The 24,242-nt window shown below is 41.7% G+C and overlaps 1 protein-coding gene across 1 annotated transcript in view; it reads right to left on the reverse strand.

Annotated features, from left to right (window-relative positions):
- The window catches only part of Brr2 (U5 small nuclear ribonucleoprotein l(3)72Ab), a 71,361-nt gene that overhangs the window by 30,121 nt on the left and 16,998 nt on the right, over window positions 1-24,242 (reverse strand). Inside the window, 18 exon segments of the mRNA XM_074108312.1 lie at window positions 930-1,111; window positions 2,197-2,433; window positions 4,256-4,395; window positions 5,316-5,446; window positions 6,494-6,594; window positions 7,419-7,625; window positions 8,730-8,910; window positions 9,995-10,062; window positions 10,854-10,967; window positions 12,198-12,422; window positions 14,362-14,468; window positions 15,288-15,465; window positions 17,372-17,603; window positions 19,184-19,319; window positions 20,282-20,443; window positions 20,985-21,162; window positions 21,849-22,011; window positions 23,910-24,007. Coding sequence (XP_073964413.1) covers window positions 930-1,111; window positions 2,197-2,433; window positions 4,256-4,395; window positions 5,316-5,446; window positions 6,494-6,594; window positions 7,419-7,625; window positions 8,730-8,910; window positions 9,995-10,062; window positions 10,854-10,967; window positions 12,198-12,422; window positions 14,362-14,468; window positions 15,288-15,465; window positions 17,372-17,603; window positions 19,184-19,319; window positions 20,282-20,443; window positions 20,985-21,162; window positions 21,849-22,011; window positions 23,910-24,007 — 2,840 coding nt within the window.

The raw sequence follows: 24,242 nt of genomic DNA on the forward strand, positions 1-24,242 counted from the left end.
GTACCATAAAAATATCGAGCAACCACAGTGTTGCGTAGTCCCGTTTTGTTCGGAAAAAAAGGGAAGACAAAAGTTTCCGAAAGACAAAACTGTCTCAAAACACAGACATTCATTGCCCCGTAACGCATAAATGCCATAATTAATTTCAGTTATTGCAAAATATTCACAAAATTATTCTAATTATAAATAAACCCGCGTAGCTCACCCAAAAACTATGAGATTTGACATTTCGGAGACCTCACGCTACACTAGCGCCTCTAGCGGCGAATTCGTACGCGATAGCCCTCATTTAATCGTGATTTGATGTGTATGTTGATGATATTGTTATTTTGAAGTATGACCCAATAGCAGATTTACTGTCGACAGCGTATTGACTAGGGTATCCATACTTATATATTATAAATGTGAAAGTGTGTGTGTGTTTGTATGTTTGTCCATCTTTCACGTCAAAACGGAGCGACGGATCGACGTTATTTTTGGCATAGAGATAGTTTATGGGCCAGAGAGTGACATAGGCTACTTCTTTTTTTTTTTTTTTAAGTAGCCTGTATAGTGTCCCACTGCTGGGCAAAAGCCTCCCCTCTTGACCTACTAGGCTACTTCTTATCCCGGAAAAATGCACAGTTCCTGAGGGAACATAGTGCGATAACCGAATTGCACGTGAGTGAATCCGCGGGCAAGAGCTAGTTTCTAATATATGTATGTACAAAATCTCATACCAAACGCCACACTATTAAACTCAAACAAAACTCAAACTCACAACATTTATTAATGGAGCAATTGATGTACTTTTGAATACTTCGGAACATAAATTGTTTTTCTTTTGCGGATGGTCTTTCGAGCCGTATGGTCTTTAGAATCGGATGGTCCCTCGAGCCGGATGGTGGCCGCCGCACACCACCAGGGTCCATCTCCCAACTAATACTCACACGTGTGTGTCGCACACTATGACCGTGTGCACGTGCGCGGCGAAGGCCCACGCCAGCTCGGCGGCCACCACGCAGAGCTGCGCGCAGCCCGACGACACTAGCTGCTGCACCAGGCGCCGGTCGTTGGGCTCGACGCCCTCGTGGAGGTAGGCGACGCCGGCCGCCAGGGTTTCCTTCAACATCTGAAAGAAGCGGGGAGTTTACTATTAGTGACATGTGTCTGCCAGTCTCGTAAAGACGCAAAAAGGGTGTGTTGTAATATTGACGCCGAAGTAGCTCTCAAACGGTTGGACCGATTTCGATGCAGTTTTTTTTTATCGTGACAGTGAATTTCTTTGCGGTGGGTTAACCATGTTTCATCGGTTTAACAGTACAGTCGCCATCAGATATTTTCGGAGCGGCCAAGGTGGTCAAAAATATCGATACAAGAACTCTAATACCTTAAAAATAGAGTGCATGTGCCGATATTTTGACCACCTTGGCCGCTCGAAATATCTGATGGCGACTGTACAGTAAGAATAGTACATATGTTTAATAAATTTTACACCAATCCATGCGAAATATTTTCTCACATTGCACGTCTTCACCATAGCGCTCAAAATATGCGTTCCACCTATAACATTCAGCTACAACACCCGCTGCCTTTTAACACTAGGTGGAACGCTAATCTCAGCGGTCGTGGTCAAGAGCGTTGCGGAGGCAGGAGGCGGCGCGGCGTGTGTCTATATCCACCACTTGTTTGTATTTTCATTGTATGTAACTAACCTCTATGGATTCTGTCCGAAATAAATGGCATATTATTATTATTATTATTATTGTTTGTTTAACTTTCGTTATCTCTCCTATTATGAGGAAAATGTTGCACGGGCCTAAGCCAAGTGCTTTAAAATATGTACCAAACTAATTTCTAATTCTAACTGTGTATTATATAGAAAGGAATTTGCGTACTATGCGGCAAGTGTTTAAGATGACTGCTTTTTGTAATAGAGTGTATTGTGGCTGAGTGCATATTGAGTGCCCGGAGCTCTCATGGAGTGTTTTCGGTATGACACCTGTTGTGGAGAGAATGATGGGAATTGTTTTAACGGTGCGGACTTGCCACTGTGTTTTAATTTCTATGGAGAGATCGGTGTACTTAGCTACTTTTTCTGTGGTGGGTATTTTGTAGGTTATGTGTGTTGCAGATGGCAATGTCAATTAAATATACTAACTTTTCTCTCTTATTTAATATTATTATTATTTTTATTATATCAAAGCAGCAACCGACCTTATCGCTGATGCGGTCCAAGAATGGCTGCATGAGGTCAGGCTTGGCGTGCAAGAAGCGCGCGGGGCGGCCGCGCGCCGCCGCCAGCGCCAGCAGGTCGGCCGCCAGCAGCCGCGCGTCGCGCCGCGCCGGCACGAACACCGCCGCCGGACGCGCGCCCGCGTGCCGCGACAGCGCGCTGTAGATCGCCTTGGTCATGGATGAGAGCCGGGACGCGGCGTGGGGGATGTTGAAGCCCTAAGGGTCAAAGTTACACTTTTGGATCACTAATGTCTGGTCGAAAATCAACAAAATATGACATCCTAAACTATTTTACTCAAATATTCATGATTCAACGACTTATCGCAATTTAGTAGTTAGCAATAGTAGACTGTACAACAAGAGCATAAAACGAGCCATTATACCCGAGCCGGTACGGCGAGGGTGGATAGGAAACGTCGAGGGGAAAATGGATTTAATGCTCGAGTTTTACACTCTGCTTTTCACATCGATTGCGAGGAGATGAAATAACAACAGGGGAAACATTGTTCACTTACTAGGTACCTTTTATTTTTCACGCATTCCTAATATATAAAAATGTTTAGTTTTATTAATTTATTTTGATTTCATCATCATCATCATCATCTCAGCCGTAGGACGTCCACTGTTGGACATAGGCCTCCCCCACAGTCCTCCAGTTCCTTCGGTTGGCAGCGGCCTGCATCCACCGTGAACCTGCGGCTTTAACCAGGTCATCCGTTCATCTTGTTGGTGGACGTCCTACGCTGCGCTTGCCGATCCGCGGCCTCCACTCGAGAACCTTTCGGCCCCAACGGCCATCCGTTCTCCGTGCTATATGGCCCGCCCATTGCCACTTCAACGAGCTGATTCGCTTGGCTATGTCGGTGACCCTTGTTCTATTTTGATTTATTTGATTGATTTTTAGTTTTACACAAATTAAAAATTATTAAAAAAATACATTCAAACTTTTTGTTTGTGGCTGTTTAGGCCTGATTCCCTTGGTCTTAGACGAAGACGCACGAGAGCATAAAAAGTCATTTTATGTCGCCAAGATCCAGTATAAACACGAAGTTTTTTACTTCACCGTTTAACAAAAAAAAAACTTAGTCATGTTTCATTTTACACACGCAACACGCATTGTTAAGCTTTATGTTATGAAATAAATAAAAAAATAGCCAAATCTAATACAGTCAGTCAGTCAAATATTAATATCTGCCACAGCGGAGCGTGCAAAAATATCTGCCACATCCCACCAGCCCTAGAAATAGAGTCTTAAATATCAGATATTTATGCACACTTTGTCGTGTCAGATTATTGCTTGTGACTGTACATTCAGCAACATAAGTATATGAGCAGATGTAGTGCTCAAAATGATCTAAACAGTATCTTATTACCTTGGCAATAGAGTCGTGTGTTGATCATTTTGAGCACCGAACCGTTCATCCACTTCTGCTGACTGTAGACTACTATACAAATAGATCTACGATTATTCCGGGCCACCATCTATTTATACTTCGATTTTTTTTACTAGACTCTGGCCAGCGAAAGCTTTCAATGATTTAAATTCGGGTTTTGTTTTTATTAAAGTCGGGTTGTCTACGCCTTTTTTACGAAACTTTAATCTGGTATCATTTTTGAGACTGTTAAAGTTGTGTTGCTATTAGATTTTTTTTTTGTTTGATTAAACCTCCTAACATCCTCAAAATGCAAAATGTTATAAAGTTATGTTAGAATTAAAATGTTAGAAGATATATTCAATGCCAATCTGGTCAAAATGGTCCAAAAATTGATGCGTCTGTACTGTACGTAAATGGGCACTGACAAAGGTCATATAATTTACCAAGGGACTCCTAAAGTTCATCATCAACTTTCACACATTACTACATGCATTTTGATGCAGCTTGAAGAGTCCCGAGTAAAATTTAAACAATTTCAAAGTATCAACATCGTTTAATCAGTGTACAGCAAGTGTTGTCAGCCTCATTTTTTTAATTTGCCCCGGTTTCTCGTGGACAGCTTTCGCTCGCCAGTCTAGCTAAAGTCGCCGCAGTGTACTGACCTGTATATGCAGTTCCAGCGGCAGCGGCCTCACGCTGGGGTGGAAGTTGAAGGTGGCGTTCGAGTTGCATCCGAGCCACTGCGCGACGTCGCGCGCGTCCGCCAGGGGGAGCGACAACGCCACTATGCGGATCTGGCGGCCTGCACACAAAGAATACTTTAGGCTGTAAGGCCTGTAAGGTTGGTTTTTGGAGTCTTTTCTTTGTATTTTATATTTCAACTCCAAATTTGTTACTTTTACGGTCGTCCCGTGAAATCCAACAAAAATACAAACTGAAACATGGATACACAGAAAAAACCCAGAAAAGCGCTGGGAATCGAGCACAGGTCCTCAGCATTCCGTGCTGCGTGGTATAACCCCTACACCAGTGGTCCAGTGGTGGTGTAGGGGTTTTATTAGAATAGAATAGAAATCATTTATTCGTGACAAAGTAGCGTAGCATAACAAAAAGGTATTAAAAAATTATGAAAGTTGTATGTCACGAAAAGTATTATAGCACGCAGCACGGAATGCCGAGGACCTGGGTTCGATTCCCATGTTTCAGTTTTTATTTTCGTTAGCAGATACTTATTGTTAATGGCATTCCGGACAACCCTGGTCTCGAGGAAACCTACCACAGTCAGAAAAGCTGACCAGGAATATAAAAAAACCTGACGCGATGGCAGTACTTCTACGTTTTATATTGCAACATTCTTTACACTTAGGTACTAAACGGTACCTACCAGTCATATTGACAAGGTGTCGGTGATGTTTAAAGGAATATTTTCTAATCCTTCAGATGTTTTCTAAGACAAGCACTGTTATACATTGTGAATTATTTTCCTTCCAAGGCTATGTATAATCTTAACGCACAAAAACACAAAATAACACTTTAAAATACGACGCGCAAACAACGTTAAACTTTGACAGCAATAGACAGATGACATTTGAATTTATTGTTACCAGTGCAAAAAATTAGTTATATTGGTTTTCCGCAACATGGCGTGTTTTTTTACAATTCTGGTCAGCCTTTATCTACCACAATACACCGAGAGATCAGTAGCAATTAGCCTCCACTTACCGATCTGCGAAGATATGTACCGCATCCTTGAGCAGACCACCTCCAGCACGGGGCCTTCTTCTCCCCCCAGCAGCTGCAACGCGTCCACTATGAACAGCGACACGGATTGCACGCTCTTGCGGACTTTCCATCTGTTCCAAATTATACAATTTGATTGTTAATAAAAGATCATTTGAGCGCAGATTGTATTATTAAGTATTGCAAAGCTCGTGACGTCTTCATCTTAAGTTCGCAACGCTCGTATCGTCAACCACGCCACTCGCCCTTTTTGAGCCCTACTTATACAACTGTCACATAATAGGATTTTATTTATTTTCAGAATTTCCTTATTGGTTGTGCTATAAGAGCTACCTTTATACTAAATTTCAAGCATCTGGGACAACCGGAAGTTCTCAGTGGGTTTATAAGTAACGGTTACTTGTATGGAAACAGCTTTTTACAAGCTTTTTTTTTAACTTGCCACGTATGTTGTTGTTGTAACTCTTTATTGTACATAAAAAATATGAAAATTACAATCAACAAGAGAAAGAGATGCACAAAGGCGAACTTATTCCTTAAAGGGATCTCTTCCAGTTAACCTTTGAACGATTGAAAGGACAACAGAAACAAGTGTAGACACTACAATGGAAAGATAAAAGAATCAAAAAAACATTTTTTTATTTTTATTTGTATGTATGTATGTGCAGGTCAAATTTCATTTAGACCCCTTCCAAAAGTCAGCTTATCTTGAAATTTGGCATACTTATGCAAGTCACTACACTAGACAATACCATAATCTAGTAAATAGTGGTGGGTTTGGTGGTCCAGCCAGGATCGTCTCCGCAGGAGAGAACTCCTCAACGTTTAATGGCATCGACTCGAAATTTGGTATGGAATGTAGTTTGGATGACAATGCAAGTACAATCAACAAAAGTACAGTCAGCAGAAGAGCTTGTTTTAAGAATGAAATGTTTAACAAAAACTTATTTAATGACTGTAACTTTTGATTGCTTCAATTTAGAAGTTTTTTTTTTCAGAAATATAGTCTCGATAGACATAGAGACAGACATATGGACAACAAAATGATATAAGGGTTCCGTTTTATTCCTTTTGAGGTACAAAAAGGTGCATAAAGAAATTTTTAAAGGCAAGCACTAGGCGTTATCACGACCTCAGAGCGCTTGATTATTATAACGTACCTTCGGGATAGCACGTCCCATTTCTCAGCCGTTGTTATGATGATTTGCCCTTTGTTGAGTAACTTGTGATCTGTCGCCGTCTCTCCGGTCAGTTGGACCACCTGCAACAAAACATAGTGGTTACTAAATAATTTATTGAATCAGACGTTACTTTGCGGAGTTCCATATTAATATCGAAAATACAAACTGAGACATGGATGCATGGAAAAACCAGAAAAAGAGACCAGCGCTGGGAATCGAACCCAAAAAAAAAACAAAAGTAACAAATTTGGAGTTGAAATAAAAAATGCAAAAAGACTCCAAATAACCAATCATAATTCCATATTAATGACGTGACAACAAAGACGTAAATATAATAAAAGCATTTATTGGAAGACAACATAGGTCCAATGAAACAAATAGTATTTTATCTACATGCATATCATAACTTCCCTATTATATGTTCAGAAACGACTATCAAATGGCCTTTATTAAGAAACCTGGTATCTGCGGGTGCATCTTAATGTTTACATTAAAGTATTGGTAATACTTTTTTTAACAATGCATATCTGTACATATTGTAGAAAACTTATGACATGCATGTAGATAATAATTATTATTATAAATAAAACTTTAGTTTTTTATTATCTGTTTTATTTAAGCTTTGGTAGGTACTTCAAACTAGTTATCAGTAACACTAACTTAAAAACACAGGCCATATCTGAACATATTATAGAAAACTTATGATATGCATGTAGATAAAGTTATGTATGCGGCTATACATAATTAGGCATTAAAACACTCGTGTGATCTTATTATGAAACTCGCCTTCGGCTCGTTTGAGCTGTAACCTTTAAGTTAAATATCAATTCTGTGCACTACTACATACAACAGGTCATCTTAAGTTTTTTTGCCTATATTTTAATATCTCCTGAATACTACACACCTTGAGACTGAACCTGGTAAACTTATGGTACCAGTCCGCGAACACTATATCGGCCAGGGCATCCTTCGGCAATAGATACACGCAGCGCCCCGCGGCGTTGCTCGATAACAGTCGTAGCAGCGCCAGCTCCGCGACGACCGACTTGCCGGAACCGGAGGGCGCACCCACGAACACGTTGTCGTCTGTGTTGTACACAGCGTTGAACACCTGGGGACACAGTTCGTTTATAGACACACACATACAGATGTAGACATAGCGTCAGAATGGGAGTTGTGGAGGTCAAGAGGGGAGCCTTTTACCCAGCAGTAAAACACTTTTCTCAAAAACATCCGTAAATTTTGACATTACTCTTTATATATCAGAAGTCGAAGTGCATAGTTAAAAAAGATTGCTGGCTCGCTAGCTCGACAGTAATGTCGCATACAAATTCCATTACTGTCGAGTCTAAAACTTTAAGAAAAGTTAAAACGGCCATGGAAATGTTGGCACAAGTCGTATATAGCCAACTCAAATGGCCGGTATCAGTTATTATGTTGGAAGTCCAGACGTTTTTATTGGGTCTGAAACAGGTTGTGGTGTTTGCGGTGGAAAAATACACCTGCAGTTTTTTTTTAGACAAAAAGGCGGAAAAGCATAAAAAAAATATTGGAATAAAATTAAATGTCATACATAATATATTTTCAGAAAAAGTTTATATTAGGTTCGACCCGTATTAGTTAAACAGACTAACAAGCTCGTCCGTTTAATGATCATACACATCCAGCAATGAGGGCTATCGTTTTTTGTCTTTCTAGATGGCGCCACTGTTGCGTGAAGTTTTTCAGTGTGGCTTTCAAAGTCTGTTATTACGGGCGTGAAAACAAAGTTTAGATTAAAGTCATATTTAATACACTTTAAAACCGTACCATAAAAATATCGAGCAACCACAGTGTTGCGTAGTCCCGTTTTGTTCGGAAAAAAGGGAGGACAAAAGTTTCCGAAAGACAAAACTGTCTCAAAACACAGACATTCATTGCCCCGTAACGCATAATTGCCATAATTAATTTCAGGTAATGCAAAATATTCACAAAATTATTCTAATTATAAATAAACCCGCGTAGTTCACCCAAAAACTATGAGATTTGACGTTTCGGAGACCTCACGCTACACTAGCGCCTCTAGCGGCGAATTCATACGCGATAGCCCTCATTGCCTACTTCCATGCCACGTCAATAATCTACTATAAAAGGCTATTAAAAAAACTATATCTGTATTTTGACATTCAACTTCGATGAACCTAAACTCTCGCGTCCCAGCGTCTCGCTCACTCACCTGCGTCTGCACAGGGTTGAACTGCGGGAACGTCTCCGCGTACAGCTCCTCGAACTTGGGGTTCCTCAGAGCTGACACCGGCAGCGGCTGAAGGTCCAGCAGTTCCGTGGGGGGGAGGTTCTTCTCTGGCAGGATCAGGTGCTGGAAAGACACTGGCAGCTGCGTCTCCGCCGCTATCCATCTGTTGGGGGAAATGTCAACGGTAAGAAAGTGTATGGTAAGAATTTTTTCTCAAACATGACATGAAATATTGACGTTGTGTTACAAATAATAGGCTGAGAAGTATCGCGCTGCAGTTGCTAGCGGCCTGCAAAGAGATTTCATACAACTTTGCAGGCCGCTGGCCGGCAATGCGACCGTCTTTTGTTTCAACGCGCGCTCTGCGACACGGCGCACGCCCACACCAGCACTACCGCCCGCAACCGCCCGCCGCCAGCAGCCACACAACAGGGCGACCAGACTAGCGTCCCGCCAGCTTCATTTCTTTTTTTATTTTCATGTCATGTTTGAGAAAATCACTATACAAGCCTCGGCCGGAACGTGGGGTTGCCGGCCTCTACAGTAATGTACTATAACAAGATAGAACCGACTTTAATAATACCAACTTTCGGGGGTGCGTCACTCAACTTTTTAGTGTTGTTATTCTGTCCTAACACAGAAGACATCAGTGACACTTTGTTAGAAAAATGTTCGCAATGTATAAACTGTCACAATTCCTAACTTCTCGTGGATTTGTACCCAATAAAATCATGCTTTTAACAGGTAAATCAGGTGACGGTACCATAACCATATATAGCAACGAGCATCACTAAAAAGTTGATTGACCCGATTGGTATCATAATGAGTTTCCATTAAAAGGGTTCCGTACCCAAAGGGTAAAACCGGAAACCAAGACCTCGCTGTCCGTCCGTCCGTCTGTCACCAGGCTGTATCTCATGAACCGTGATAGTCAGACAGTTGAAATTTTCACAGATTATGTATAACTGTGGCCGCTATAACAACAAATACTAAAAACAGAATAAAATAAATATTTAAGTGACGCTCCCATACAACAAACGTGTTTTTTTGCCGTTTTTTGATAATGTCTAATGAAAGCTGTATGTGCTACGGAACCCTTCGTGCGCGAGTCCGACTCGCACTTGGCCGTATTTTTTACCATTGACGACTTGACTGATTGATTATTGACAACCCCAAATAAATGTTTTTCTAATACCACACATTACATATCTATGTATGTATAATACATGTATAGAATCACTATTTACCTATCTGAGACCACCCTTAGGAAGTACTGTGGAGGCAGGGGCTCAAACACGGGCACAAACAGCTTTACCTGAAAAAAAAAAATTTTAAAATGTCATTTTTAATAAAAGCTTTTTTTATACTGACTATACTTTCGTTGTCATCTGAACTACATTTCCGTAAAAAAATTCAAGTCGATGCCATTAACCGTTGAAGAGTTCCGTCCTGCGGAGACGATCCTGGCCGGGCTATCAACATGTCACTGCCAGATTATTATATTATCACCAGATTTACATAAGTAAGCCAAATTTTGGTTAGGGCTCATAATGTCCCACCACCAAAATTACGTCCCTTTCGCAAATGGCCCCTTATGCAAAATACCCCATTCCCATTACGTCCCTTTCTCTAAACGTCCCTTTCTCAAAACGTCCCATTGTTTTCGCAAAATGGCCCCTCTGAAAAAGCCCCTTTCGCAAAACGTCCCGTCTGCAAAATGTCACATTAGCAAAATTTCCCGTTCGCAAAATGACCCGCCTGCAAAATTCTTGTTTAAATAAAGAAATTAGGCTCTCTCTCATGGATTGAAAGGAAGGACATTTTGCGGAAGGGACGTTTTGCGAACGAGACGTAATTTGTGACGGGACATTTTGAGAACGGGACATTTTGCAGAGAGGTCGTTTTGAGAATGGGACATTTATAAAAGGGACCTTTTGCGAAAGGGACAAAGGGACATTTTGCGAGTGGGACATTATGAGCCCTAACCCAAATCTTAAGTCAATCTGACCACTACAAATGGGCCAAAATTCAGTTGCAAGATTTGACCCGCACATACATAAATAGCAAGTTAAATAAAAGTTCGCAAGAACATAATCAAGTAATTACCGTGTGTTCATCCTTGCAATATTTCTCCTTGAGCAGCAAGAACTCGTGATGCAGCACCACCTCCGAATCGACATCTTCCACGAGGATCCAGAAAGCTTCGGACTGTCCGTGAATCTAAAAAAAACATTCTAATAACAACAAACGAAAACTGCGTGGGTTCGTACAATACGGATGGATATTTCCAGACACATAAACATAACCAGCAAACATACGTCGCATATCGATGGTTACAAATACATTTATTTATTTATCATTATTTTTCTGGCAACCTTTGTTGTCTACAACACAATGACACATGAGGTCCACAATTGATTTATATATACACTAGAACCAACTGAATCGTGACCTACTATGGAACCTTTTCGTAGAAAAAGTAATTTGCTTGCTTGACAAGGGAATTTATTATGACACTTACTGAGAGAACGTTCTACGGTGGGTCAGCAATCAAATGGTTTGCCTGTATATGAAAAAAAAAAAAAACCACCCAGGAAGGCTCATTTAGGTGGCACAATGGAACCGGCAGTAAGAAGCGTCAACCGCCACTGTCCGCCATCTAACCCGCTATAGACGATATTCCAGCATGTGTCAACAGGGGCAGACTGAAAACCAGCGCTGGCAGCTTCCGCGTAAGGGCAGCATTAGCTGAGTTTGCTCCTTTTGCCGCAGGACAGACTACTTGCAAAATACCTATATATACCTATTTTTTTAATACTCTTTTTATATAATCTGTGCTGTATTGTACTATTTTATCTTGTATTTTTTGTATTTGTTGTACTCATCATCATCATCCCAGCCTATATACGTCCCACTGCAGGGCACAGGCCTCCTCTCAGAATGAGAGAGCATGGGCAGTAGTTCCCACGCGGGCCCAGTGTGGATTGGGAACTTCACACACACCATTGAATTGCTTAGCAGGTTTATGCAGGTTTCCTCACGATGTTTTCCTTCACTGTAAGGCTCGTGGTAAATTTCAAATGTAATTCCGCAGATGAATTTCGAAAAACTCAGAGGTGCGAGCCGGGGTTTGAACCCACGATCCTCTGCTTGAGAGGCCATAGGTCAAACCACTCGTCACCACGGCTTCTTGTTGTACGGTCAAGGAGTTTAATTCACTGGCCATCATGGAACCATTTCGCAGTGAACGTCATAGTGGCATCGCATTAATTAACAAGGAAAGCCGTAATGACTTTTCCTTTGAAAAGATTCCATGGTGGCCCATGAATTAAATTCCTTGACTGTACTGTTGGCAATTAAATATTTTCTTTCTTTCCTTCTTTCAAGCACAACACCCCCATTCTACCCTTTGGACAGTCGCGCAAGCGCCAAAACCCTCCAAGCACCCACCTTCTCATCCCAATGGAAGTCCGGCGTGATGGTCAACTGGACCCTGAGGGTGCTCCTCGTGATCGGCTGTATGTGCGTCGACAGCTCCAACTTGGGGAACTGGTGCACGTATTTGTGTATCATTTTGCCGAGTTTGGGCGCCCGGACTAATTCGCCTATCTCGTTCGGTCCCAGCTCGTAGAGCTTCTCCCACGGGAAGTTCTTCTTCTCTAGTTTCTTTATCACCTGTTGGAATATGAATGTTAGCGAAGTAACGATGAGAAACAGCGTTTTCGCTGTTAGCGGCCAGCCATACGCGGTGTCCGATACATTGATTTAACTATAAAATTTCGATTGTCAATAAATTATCAAAATTCAAGCTATTTGAAAATATTACGTACAAGACAACTGGTAGCATGGTGTACGGTTGTGTCACTCTGAAGATGAGCTCTGGTTGAGTTCGAAACGCGTCAGTGTAGTGTGGTGGTGGTGATAGATGGGTTTGTGTGATTTGTGTGTGTTCTTACAGTGTGGAGGTGGAGGAACTGCATGAACACGCATATTTTGCATAAAGCTTAGCTATCGTAAGGTCCGCGGGTGAGCAAGGAAATTATTTTAGTTCATTGATATGGACCTCCGCAAAGTAACGCCTGATTCAATAAATTATTCAAAAGCAGCTTCGTTATGCGAGTTGTGCTTATATTAAAGTCCCATGGTCTGAGACATCCTGTATAATCAGAATATGGATGTCACACACACACACACACACACACACACGCGCACGCACGCACGCACGCACGCACGCACGCACGCACACACACACACACACACACGAGCAATATGTTATATAAAATATGTAGGTGTATTTATGTTTAGTAATTCGTGCGTATCAGTGATTGTTACTTTGTTAATGTATAAGTGTCCTAATACCAAACCGCTGATCTTCATAACACAGGTTATCCTACCATGAAGATCAGAGGATCTTTTCTTGAAGTATTTAACAAACCTTTTCATCTAATGCCATTACTTTCATTGCTATGTACAATTCTTGCAACTAGATCTTATTATAGTTAAGATCTCAGATTTGTAAGTGTGTAAATTATTATTATTATTACAACATTAAAAAATAATTCGAAGACACGACTCCAGTAAAAAAACGCTTAATTTTAGCCCTGAAAACCAGATTAATTTTCGATTAACGGCAAAATTAGATTTTTTGTTGCTTTAAAACAAATAAATAGTAAAGTTAGTTGATTGAGTTGGCGAACAAGTGACGTCATATGTTGCTGTTTCCATTCAAACTCTATGGGAGAATTGTGTTTTGACAGCTCATAAAAAGTACGCCAGTTGATTGGTGGTGTCAACATCCCTATTTGAAAGTAAAATCAATCGAGTTGACTTTTGTAAAAATTACACCATTATGTTCAAAATTTTGTACGCTGAGCCTTAGGAGGTTAAGGAGTATGTATCAAGTTACAACTAGACGACCGAATGGCCAAGTGGTTAGAGAACCTGACTACGAAGCTTGAGGTTCCGGGTTCGATTCCCGGCCGGGGCAGATATTTGTATGAATAGTAATGAATGTTTGTTCTCGGTCTGGATGTTCAATATGTATTTAAGTATGTATTTATCTGTTGCCTAGTATACATAGTACAAGCTTTGCTTAGTTTGGGACTAGGTCAATTGGCGTGAATACAATGTTTACAGGAATAAAAAAAAAAACTATCACAAATATTAAATATTACACAAAATGCTAAAGCATTTCGAACTATTTGCAGGTGGTAGGACCTTGTGCAAGGTCCGCCCGGATTGCTACCACCATCTTGCTCGCTAATCCTGCCGTGAAGCAGTGCTTGCACTGTTGTGTTTCGGCGTGGAGAGTAAGACAGCCGGTGAAATTCCTGGCACGTGAGGTATCCCATCTTAGGCCTCTAGGTTGGCAACGCGCCTGCAATACCTCTGGTGTTGCAGATGTTAATGGGCGGTGGTGATCTCTTACCATCAGGAGACTCACTTGCTAGTTTGCCATCCAGTCGAATAAAAAAAAAACTATCAGTTCCAAAGGGCCGGCAGTGTTGGCAGGTGTCCATGGGCGGCGATGATTGCTTCCCATCAGGTGACCCGCATACTCATTTTCCCCCTCTTACATATAAAAAAACTTTATGTAAAAATAGGTGTATCTCACCTCCTCCGGCATCTTCCGGAACTGTCTGAGCGGCGACATCGACTGCCACATGCGGCGGTCCACCATCTTGCAGAGAGCCAGCGTCTTGTCCACCAGTTGCGCCCAACCTGTTCAACAACACAACAGTTAGTAATCATCAGTGTTAGGGAACCGACTACTCCTTCTGTCAATCCCATTCCTTCCACCCAACAGTTTAGATTTTAGAGAGGGGAGATTTTAATAAAAAATTGCACTTTAAATTCGAATATTTCGCAAACAGATCACTGAATCGAAACAACTTTGCGGCAACTCCGCAATGGTTTTAAAAGACCTATCCAACGATACCCCACTACAGGGTAGGTCGAGAAAACAAATTCACCCCCACTTTACGTCTATGGGAGGTACACTAAATTTTTTTTTGTTTTTTTTTTTTTATTATACCACTTTGTCGGCGTGACTGATAGGTATATTCATGTCAAATTACAGCTTTCTAGTACCAACGATCTCTGAGCTTAGCCGCGGACAGACAGACAGACGGACAGATATGGCGAAACTGACTACGGGACCCTAAAAATTCCAACAGAGATGTGCTGAGCGAGGAAAGGTAAATGACGCATCTCTATTGGTTCACGAAAAACAAATTCCTCGCAACACATCCTTGCACATTTTTGATGAAAACACAGCCTTAGGGTCTCCCCAAACCTATCAACGTGGAATCGACTTTAGCCGATCAATAGTACATTGTGTCTTAAGGGCGGTAAATAAGGAATTACGAATTGCTTTAATGAGTCGATATTCGTAATTCTAGTACCGCCCGTGCGACATACAATGTTTTTCATCACATTTGCGAGTAAAATTGTATATTTGTAAAAGAAAAAACATAATTGTTCCAAATATTGGCGATACCTTAGGTCGGCTTAAGACCCTTATTCTATAAGATTACTGACCTCTGTGCAGCACAATCTCGAATATGGCCCTCAGCAGCCGACTGGCAGACTGCGTCACGTACACCATATCAGCCATCAGAGCGAACCCCTCCAGCTTCAGCTGTGAGATGTACGCTTGTAGGAGGACGTTGACCTTGGCTGAGGGCTCTTCTATGCTCTCTTTGATCGGGATGGGTACCTGCAGAGGTGAGGTCAGTCGTCAACATCGTCCAGCCTACCCATACTAATTTATAAATGCGAAAAGGTGTGTGTGTTTGTATGTTTGTACGTCTTTCACGTCGAAACGGAGCGACGGATCGACGTGATTTTTGGCATAGATATACTTTATGGGCCAGAAAGTGACATAGGCTACTTTTTATCCCGGAAAAATGCAGTTCCCGAGGGAACAACGCGCGATAACCGAATTCCATGCGGGCGAAGCCGCGGGCAAAAGCTAGTAGGGAATACAATCTTTTAATATTACGCAAAGCTCTGCGCAGGCGACATTAGCACAAACCGTGAACAAACCGCCATGACGTTTTGCAGGTGGTAGGACCTTGTGCAAGGTCCGCCAGGATTGCTACCACGATCTTGCTCGCTAATCCTGCCGTGAAGCAGCAGTGCTTGCACTGTTTGTATTTTGGCGTGGAGAGTAAGACAGCCGGTGAAATTACTGGCATTTGAGGTATCCCATCTTAGGCCTCTAGGTTGATTATGGGCGGTGGTAATCTCTAACCGCCAGGAGACCCACTTGCTCATTTGCCATCAGTCGAATAAAAAAAAACGTGAGTTTTCTTTATAGTTTGTTGCCATGACGAATCAATATCGATAGTAACGATAGAGCTATAATTAAAAAAAAAAGATATAATATGATATTACTAGCTTTGGCCGCGGCTTCGCCCGCGTGGAATTCGGTTATCGCACGCTATTCCTTTGGAAAGTGCGCATTTTTCCGTGATAAAACTATAGGGTTGGATGAGAAAAAAAAAATCACCCCAACTTACCGTCTATGGGAGGTACACATTAATAAATTTTTTTTGTATTTTATTGTACCATTTTGTCGGCATAGTTTACATATATAGCTGTGCAAAATTACAGCTTTCTAACATTGATAGTCCTTGAGCAAAGCCGCGAACGGACGGACGGACAGACAGACAGACAGACATGGCGAAACTATAAGGGTTCCGTTTTTGCCATTTTGGCTCCGGAACCTTAAAAACCGTAACTATTACTTATAATACCAAAATAATGTAAATGATCATAATATGACCTTGCTAATTGTTACATATTTGCTCAAGACTTTTTATTTTATTCAACTGGATGCCAAACGAGCAAGTGGGTCTCCTGATGGTAAGAGATAACCACCGCCCATAAACATCTGCAACACCAGGGGGATTGCAGATGCATTGCCAACCTAGAGGCCTAAGATGGGATACCTCAAGTGCCAGTAATTTCACCGGCTGTCTTACTCTCCACACGCCGAAACACAACAGTGCCAGCACTGCCGCTTCACGGCAGGATTAGCGAGCAAGATGGTGGTAGCAATCCGGGCGGACCTTGCACAAGGTCCTACCACCTGCTACTTATTTTTCAAGTGTTTTTCAATAAAAAGACACGTCAAGTTCGCTTCTTTTTCTTCAGCGCGTTTTCGCCCACCGTTGGGCATACGCCTCTCCAACCTTTCTCCACCCAGATCGACTATCCGTCTCTCTCTTCCAGACGGTCCTGCTGTCACTACAATGTCATCGGACCATCGAGCAGGCGGTCTGCCCAAATTTATTTTCCCTAGCCGGGGTCTCCACTCCAGAACGCGCTTGCTCCACCGTTCGTCGTGTCGCCGGCACACGTGGCCGGCCCAGGCCCATTTCAGCTCCGCGACTCTATGTCCCACATCGACCACTTTCGTGCGTTTTCTGATAAGCAAGTCAAGCAAGTTCAAGTTCGCTTACCTTCCTTCTAATGCTTGACTTATAACGATCCCTGTAAATACAATACAATACAATACAAAGACTCTTTATTGTACACCAGACATAGTAAGCGATACAGAAAACAGATACACAGAAAAAAATATAAATGTAAATGTGAGTGTACACTAAATAACGAACCCTCTCCATCAGCTTGTGCAGCTCCAGCTTCTCTTCTTCCCTCACAGCTATATTCCTGAACTCGGCAGACAGCGAGAACACGCGGAACAGCTCTATCTCGCCCAGCGTTGGGCGCAGCAGCTGGTTGTAAGACTGCATCGTCTCGTAAGTGCAGTAGAAGTGGGATGCGATGCGACCCAGCTCGGTCGCTTGGAGCTGGCCGGATTTGCGCTCGTATTTCACTAGGCCGGCCCTGTGTAGAAAAAAAATGGTCAAGTGCGACTCGGACTCGTACATGAAGGGTTCCGTAAACAGTTCAGTAAAATTAAGATTGGTTTTTTGGAATCTTTTTGTATTTTTTATTTCAATTCCAAATCTTTACTTTTACGGTCATCCCGTAAAACCTAAATTGAAAATACAAACTGAAATACAGATGCAGAGAAAAACCAGAAAAATAAGACCATCACTGGGAACCGAACCCAGGTCCTCGGTAATCCGTACCGCGTGCTATACCGCTACACCACTGATGGTCATCAGTGACCTTGGTTCGATTCCAGTGATGGTCTTATTTTTCTGGTTTTTCTGTGCATCTGTATTTCAGTTTGTATTTTCAGTTCAGTAAAAGTTTTTCTTAAAATTCTTCTAATGAAAGTTCTTTTTGCTGACTGTACTTTAGGCCCCTGGTTACCAAAGTACTCGTCAAGACGACAAACGAGTCCAAACTCGATGTGGTCGTGTCGTTTATCACAGAGTTCCTATGGTCACCCGCTAGCTTTATCATCAGATCAACTCCATGTTATAATAATATTGCATTGTCATCGGATTTATACATGCGTGTAAAATTTCAGCTCAATCGATTGAAGATATCCACTTCAAATTTGAGTTGAAAGATTCCACCTGAACAAACATCCCGTTGGCACCCTTTGGGTACGGAACCCTAAAAACGGTCAAGTGATAGTCAGACTCGTATGAAGGGTTCCGTACAATGTTTTAATAACAGTTAAGTAATAAGTTTTTGTTAAAAATTCTAATAAAAGCTTTTTTGCTACTTTTTTTGTGCCCCTGGTTACCAAAGTACTCGTCAAGACAATGAGGGCTAACAGACAGGCAAAATATCGCTAGATGGCGTTAGTATCGTGAGGTTTTTTGACGTTACTGTCTTGCTTGCAATTGGCTTCATATGTTGGCACCCTTTGGGTACGGAACCCTAGCAAATAGACCACACCATTTGTTATTAAAAACTTAGTACCTGAGCGAGCGGGCTAAGTCAAGTCAAGAATTGCTCGTTTAAAGGTATTAGGTAGATAGATTAGATCAGTGGTGGGCAAACTTTCTTCATGGGGGGGCCCGAAAGTTACAGATATTATAGAGAACGGCCAGAATAACACCGTTCTATTTTATATATTTTTTATGTTTTTGCCAAATTATGAAATCATATTATGATAGCGGGTCATATAGGTAGGTACTATTCACTTTGAAGGAACGTCGGCATGCCGGATTAAATCCCTCCGCGGGCCGGAGTTGGCACGCGGGCTTTACTTTGCCCATCACTGGATTAGATATTATATAATTTTGGTAGGACCTTGTGCAAGGTCCGCCCGGATTGCTACCACCATCTTGCTCGCTAATTCACGCACTGCTGCTTCACGGCGTGGAGAGTAAGACTGCCGGTGAAATTACCGGCACTCGAGGTATCCCATCTTAGGCCTCTAGGTTGGCAACGCATCTGGAATGGTGTTGCAGATGTCTATGGGCGGTGGTGATCTCTTACCATCAGGAGACCCACTTGCTCGTTTGCCATCCAGTCGAATAAAAAAAAAGAAAGAGATTTACTTGTCGAGCAAGCTGGCGGCGGTATGCACCAAGTCCGCCCGATGTAACTCCAGCAAGTTGTCTTCCTGCATCTTCTCCGGCGTGATGCCGTACAGCGCGGGCTGCCGCAGCATCCGAATGTAGAGATACGTGTAGCCTGCAACAACGTGAACAGCTATAGACAAGCATTTAGCAATGCCAGCAGGCGGAATGGTTACTCTATAAAATCTAAGATATGTGTTGTTTATGATAGCTAAATTACCGGGCATTTCACAAAAAAAGTTTACCTATTCTTTTACTTCGATTTTAGAAAAATTATTGTGTTCACTTCTCAAGCTTTTTAAGCTCTAGTCTAGTGCATAAAGTAAAATCTACGTCTAAAACCAAGGCAATCAGGTGTCAACAGCGACAAACAAAAGAGTTTCTATATATTTTTTAATTTATATAAAACTAAAAATCAATCAAAATAATTCAATAAAACTAAAAAATTATGGCAATATATACATATATGTATATGGCAATGCATGAAAAAGAAAAGGTATCTAGTAAGTAAACAATTGTTTTCACTGTTGCTATTGAATTTCCTCGCAATCGAAGTGAAAAGCAGTGAAAATGAAAATACAAACTGAAATATATATGCACAGAAAAACAGAAAAAATAAGACATCACTGGGAATCGAACCCAGGTCCTCGGTAATCCGTACCGCGTGCTATACCGCTACACCACTGATGGTCAACGGTACCGACACGAATTTCCCTATGCATCTCACATCTCAGCTTGTGTTCTTACTTAGTCACTTAAGCAGCGACGCTAGCGACATCTATGCCGTAAGCCCTCAAACTTTTTCGGCATTCCTTTGGAACTAACCGCTCACCCGGACAAGAGATATCGTTTCTAAGCAATCAAATCAAGAAATTTGGAATTGAAATAAAAATACAAAAAGATTCCAAAAACCCAATCTTAAAGGCAGTGTAAAACTCTAGCATTAACCCATTTCACCCCCGCCGTACCGGCTCGAGTGGCTATATGAACGTCTCGGGTGAAATGGCTCGTTTTATGCTCTCGCTGTAAAATCTACTATTGTAACAAAAACTTATGTTTGAACTTGTCGACGCTCACCCAGCCAGGTGACAGCGTCCCTCACGCTCTGCACGGAGCCCAGCACGATCTCAGCATTGAGCATGTCGGGCAGCTTGCCGACCAGCTGCGACTCTATCGGCAGCTGCTGGTTCAAGAGGGACAGGTAGTACTGGAGCTCAGAGTGATTCGTTATGAGGATGCCTGCGGACAAAAAAAAATACTAGACGAAATCCTGGCGTTTCCTAAGTTTAGTTGTCATATGGAAGAATGTTTATTTTTTTCTGAAACCGTTAACTTTCCAGGATATATTTTAGGACTATCCTGTAACTCTATAGGTTAGGTTTGGTTTATTTTATATCAATCTTGAAGTACTTATTTATAATTAAAAAAAAACTGTGACTAAAACACACACCACACGCACACCGCGCGTGTACATACATACTGACAAATTTTCGCATTGATGTTGTTTATTTTTCGCAAAAAGAGGGGGTATTGTAAGTTAGACCGCTGTGTGTTTGTGTGTGTGTCTGTCTGTGGCACCGTAGCCCTTAAACGGGTGGACCGATTTGAATGCGGTGTTTTTTTTTATTTGAAATCTGGTTTTCTAGCAATGGTTCTTAAATATTCTTAGATATTGACCTTTGAAGTGACAAAGTCAGGGGTTTCCAACTTTCGTCGGTTAGGTTATCTGTACTGCTTGTTAGGTGTTGCTCAAACAGTACATTTATAATTAGCGTCTCACCCTCTCCCTTGGTGTCGTACTGCGGGCGTCCCGCTCTGCCGAGCATCTGGAGCACGTCGAGGGCGCCCAGCTCGCTCCAGCGGCCCTTCTCCGGGGAGTACACCTGCGTGCCTTTCACTATGACGGTGTGCGCGGGCAGGTTCACGCCCCACGCCAGCGTCGCCGTCGACACCAGCACCTGGTTACATTGAGTTTATTAAACCACTAGTGTTTTTATAGTAGTTTATGCTACTGCTACGTAATAAGGGTCCTTAAGGGGCTACCCGAGGTTTTGCACTACAGAGAGAATTATAAGTCAAACGGCTATCGGTTTTCCAATCTTTTATCTCCATTTTTGTCTACCGGAGTTTGGAAAAAAAAATGAATACTTAATTTTGTATGATTTTTTTAAACATTGTCTGAAAAAACACTTATTTCGTATCTCTATTGACGTGAAAGATTTAACATATACGAAATTTACATATTTGGGTTCGTCTTTGACGTCTCTAAAAACTGGCCGAGGGTTTTCATTTGAAACTAATTAACACAAAAGTTATGGCCAGAAAACCAGTTTTTTGACCTAAAATTGTTCAACTTTGATGCCAAATATCTCGAACACAATGAACTTTGAAGTAAATATGGGATACTATATTGCTTAACCTGTCCTCTCCCAGCGGCACAAATTTGTGCCCAAATTCCTTTGATCCTGTTATCCTGGGAGATGACAGATTAAAGCCGTTATTGTTAATATAATAAGCTACAAAAAACATTAGAAAACTAAGGAATTCAGATCGAAGGTCATTGGAACATGGGATCCCCTTTTAAGGGGTTCTTTCGTGATTTATCACGAGTGTGGTTTTATGAAACGAGGCTACGCTCCCTCACCTGTATGTGTCGGTCGGCGAACAGGTCCTCGACCAGCGTGCGGTCGACGCGGCTCATGCCGGCGTGATGTATCGCGAACCCGTACGGCAGCAGCTCGCGGAGCTCAGGGTTCTTCACCTGCTCCGCTTCGGTGCGAAGCACCTCTGTGCTGGCTGAGCCTTCCCTGTTTAAGAAAAAATAAAATAAAAATAAAAAAACCGGCCAAGAGCGAGTCGTACACGCCCAAAATAGGGTTCCGTAGCCATTACGAAAAAATTAAGTAATATTTTTCTAAGGATTTCGTATTTTATACGGAATCTTCCAAGTTTACGTATATTTTATACCTTAGGCTGCTATTTACTCTTAGGGGCTGTTTCATCACCCATTGATTAGTGTTAACTGACGGTTAAATGTGATGCAGTCTCCGTCTATTCGAACAAAACAAATATTGACGGCATCACACCTAACCGCCAGTTAACACTAATCAATGGATGGTGAAACAGCCCCTTAAACTACTAATAATTCTCAAGCAAACTTAGCCGTTATAGTTTTCCTTGAAAGTTTTATATACTTACTACCATCCTGATTTTTTTTCAAATTTTTCCACCCACCGGTTTAGATTTTAGAGGGGGGGGGGGACGCTCGATTTTATTGGAAATTTGCACTTTAAAGCAAACAAATTACTGATTCGAAATCGTCTTAGCAAACCCCTAATGCGTTTAAAAGACCTATCCAACGATACCCCACACTATAGGGTTGGATGAGAAAAAAAAATCACCCCCACTTTACGTCTATGGCAGGTACCCTAAAAAAAATTTTTTTTAATTTTTTATTGTACCATTTTGTCGGCATAGTTTACATATATATCCGGGCCAAATTACAGCTTTCTAGCATTGATAGTCCCTGAGCAAAGCCGCGGACGGACAGACAGACATGGCGAAACTATAAGGGTTCCGTTTTGCCATTTTGGCTCCGGAACCCTAAAAATAAAAACTTTTATTGGTGGTCAATCAACTTCTTAGTGCAGCTTGTTACCATGGTAACGTCTCCTGGGTCACTCATTAAAAGTATGATTTTATGGGGTACAAATCCACTAAAACTTATAGTTTGTGACAGAAAAATAGGTACTTAATTTTTCGCCTACACATTTTGAATGACACTGTACACATAAAATTATGGCCATGTAAGTAAACATATACATATTTTTGATCCTTCAAGTGCTCTCATATTTCTGACAGAGCTATCGTACAGATATATCTGACTCCATGACTGTAGTTACTTTTGGGGCTTTGGAAACGTTTAGATATTTATGCCCTTGACTGCACCTACTACACTTCAAGTTTGCGACATTGCTTACGAGCAAGAGTGATATAGTTATTTGTGTCACAAGGGAGCAAAATGGTGTATTTACGGCGAGGGCGTACATTGAATCCAGAATGTAGCGAAGGATTCTACAGTAGAATCCTGAGCGTAATGAGGGATTCAAGTGTTAATGCCCAAGATGAAAATAATTTTGCTCCAAGTGGCTCATACAACTTTTCACACCGAGCATTAAGAAACTTGAAAAAAACAAATTCTAAATATTATTAAAGAACAACCAGCATAGAAACTGGCGTGGCTTTACAATTATCAACTTCAAAAAATGGCATTTGCAATAAAATACTTAGAAAAGCCGTGGTGGCCTAGTGGTTTGACCTATCGCCTCTCAAACAGAGGGTCGTGGGTTCAAACCCCGGCTCGCACCTCTGAGTTTTTCGAAATTCATGTGCGGAATTACATTTGAAATTTACCACGAGCTTTGCGGTGAAGGAAAACATCGTGAGGAAACCTGCACAAATCTGCGAAGCAATTCAATGGTGCGTGTGAAGTTCCCAATCCGCACTGGGCCCGCGTGGGAACTATGGCCCAAGCCCTCTTGTTCTGAGAGGAGGCCTGTGCCCAGCAGTGGGACGTATATAGGCTGGGATGATGATGACTTAGAAAAGCCTTGAACAGAAAAGTTGCACTTTGCTCCCTCTCGTCAGGGAGGAAAAGTTACTTTTCTGAAGGAGAGGTGTGAAAAATAAATTAAGCTATATTTACCTGAGGAATTGTCCAAGGGTGTCCTTCTCTAGACACATGTCGCGTATAGCGCGCGCCGTCTTACCGGTCTCCTTGCGGGAGTGGACGAACACGAGAATCTGAAAATGAAATAAACAAATAAAACAAATGCTTACTATCTATTCTTCTTGGGCTCCACAGAAAACCAGCGCTACTGCACATAATAATAATAATTCATTTATTTATTCAGACAACAAAGATCCATACATTATTAGTAATTTGCTTATAACTATGTTAGTATACATATTGGACGAGTGATAGTGTGGTATTAAATACATTTTGCATTATAGAGCACTCATCTCTTACAGCTATCAT

This window comes from Choristoneura fumiferana, chromosome 26, assembly GCF_025370935.1.
Source record: "Choristoneura fumiferana chromosome 26, NRCan_CFum_1, whole genome shotgun sequence".
Taxonomy (NCBI): domain Eukaryota; kingdom Metazoa; phylum Arthropoda; class Insecta; order Lepidoptera; family Tortricidae; genus Choristoneura; species Choristoneura fumiferana.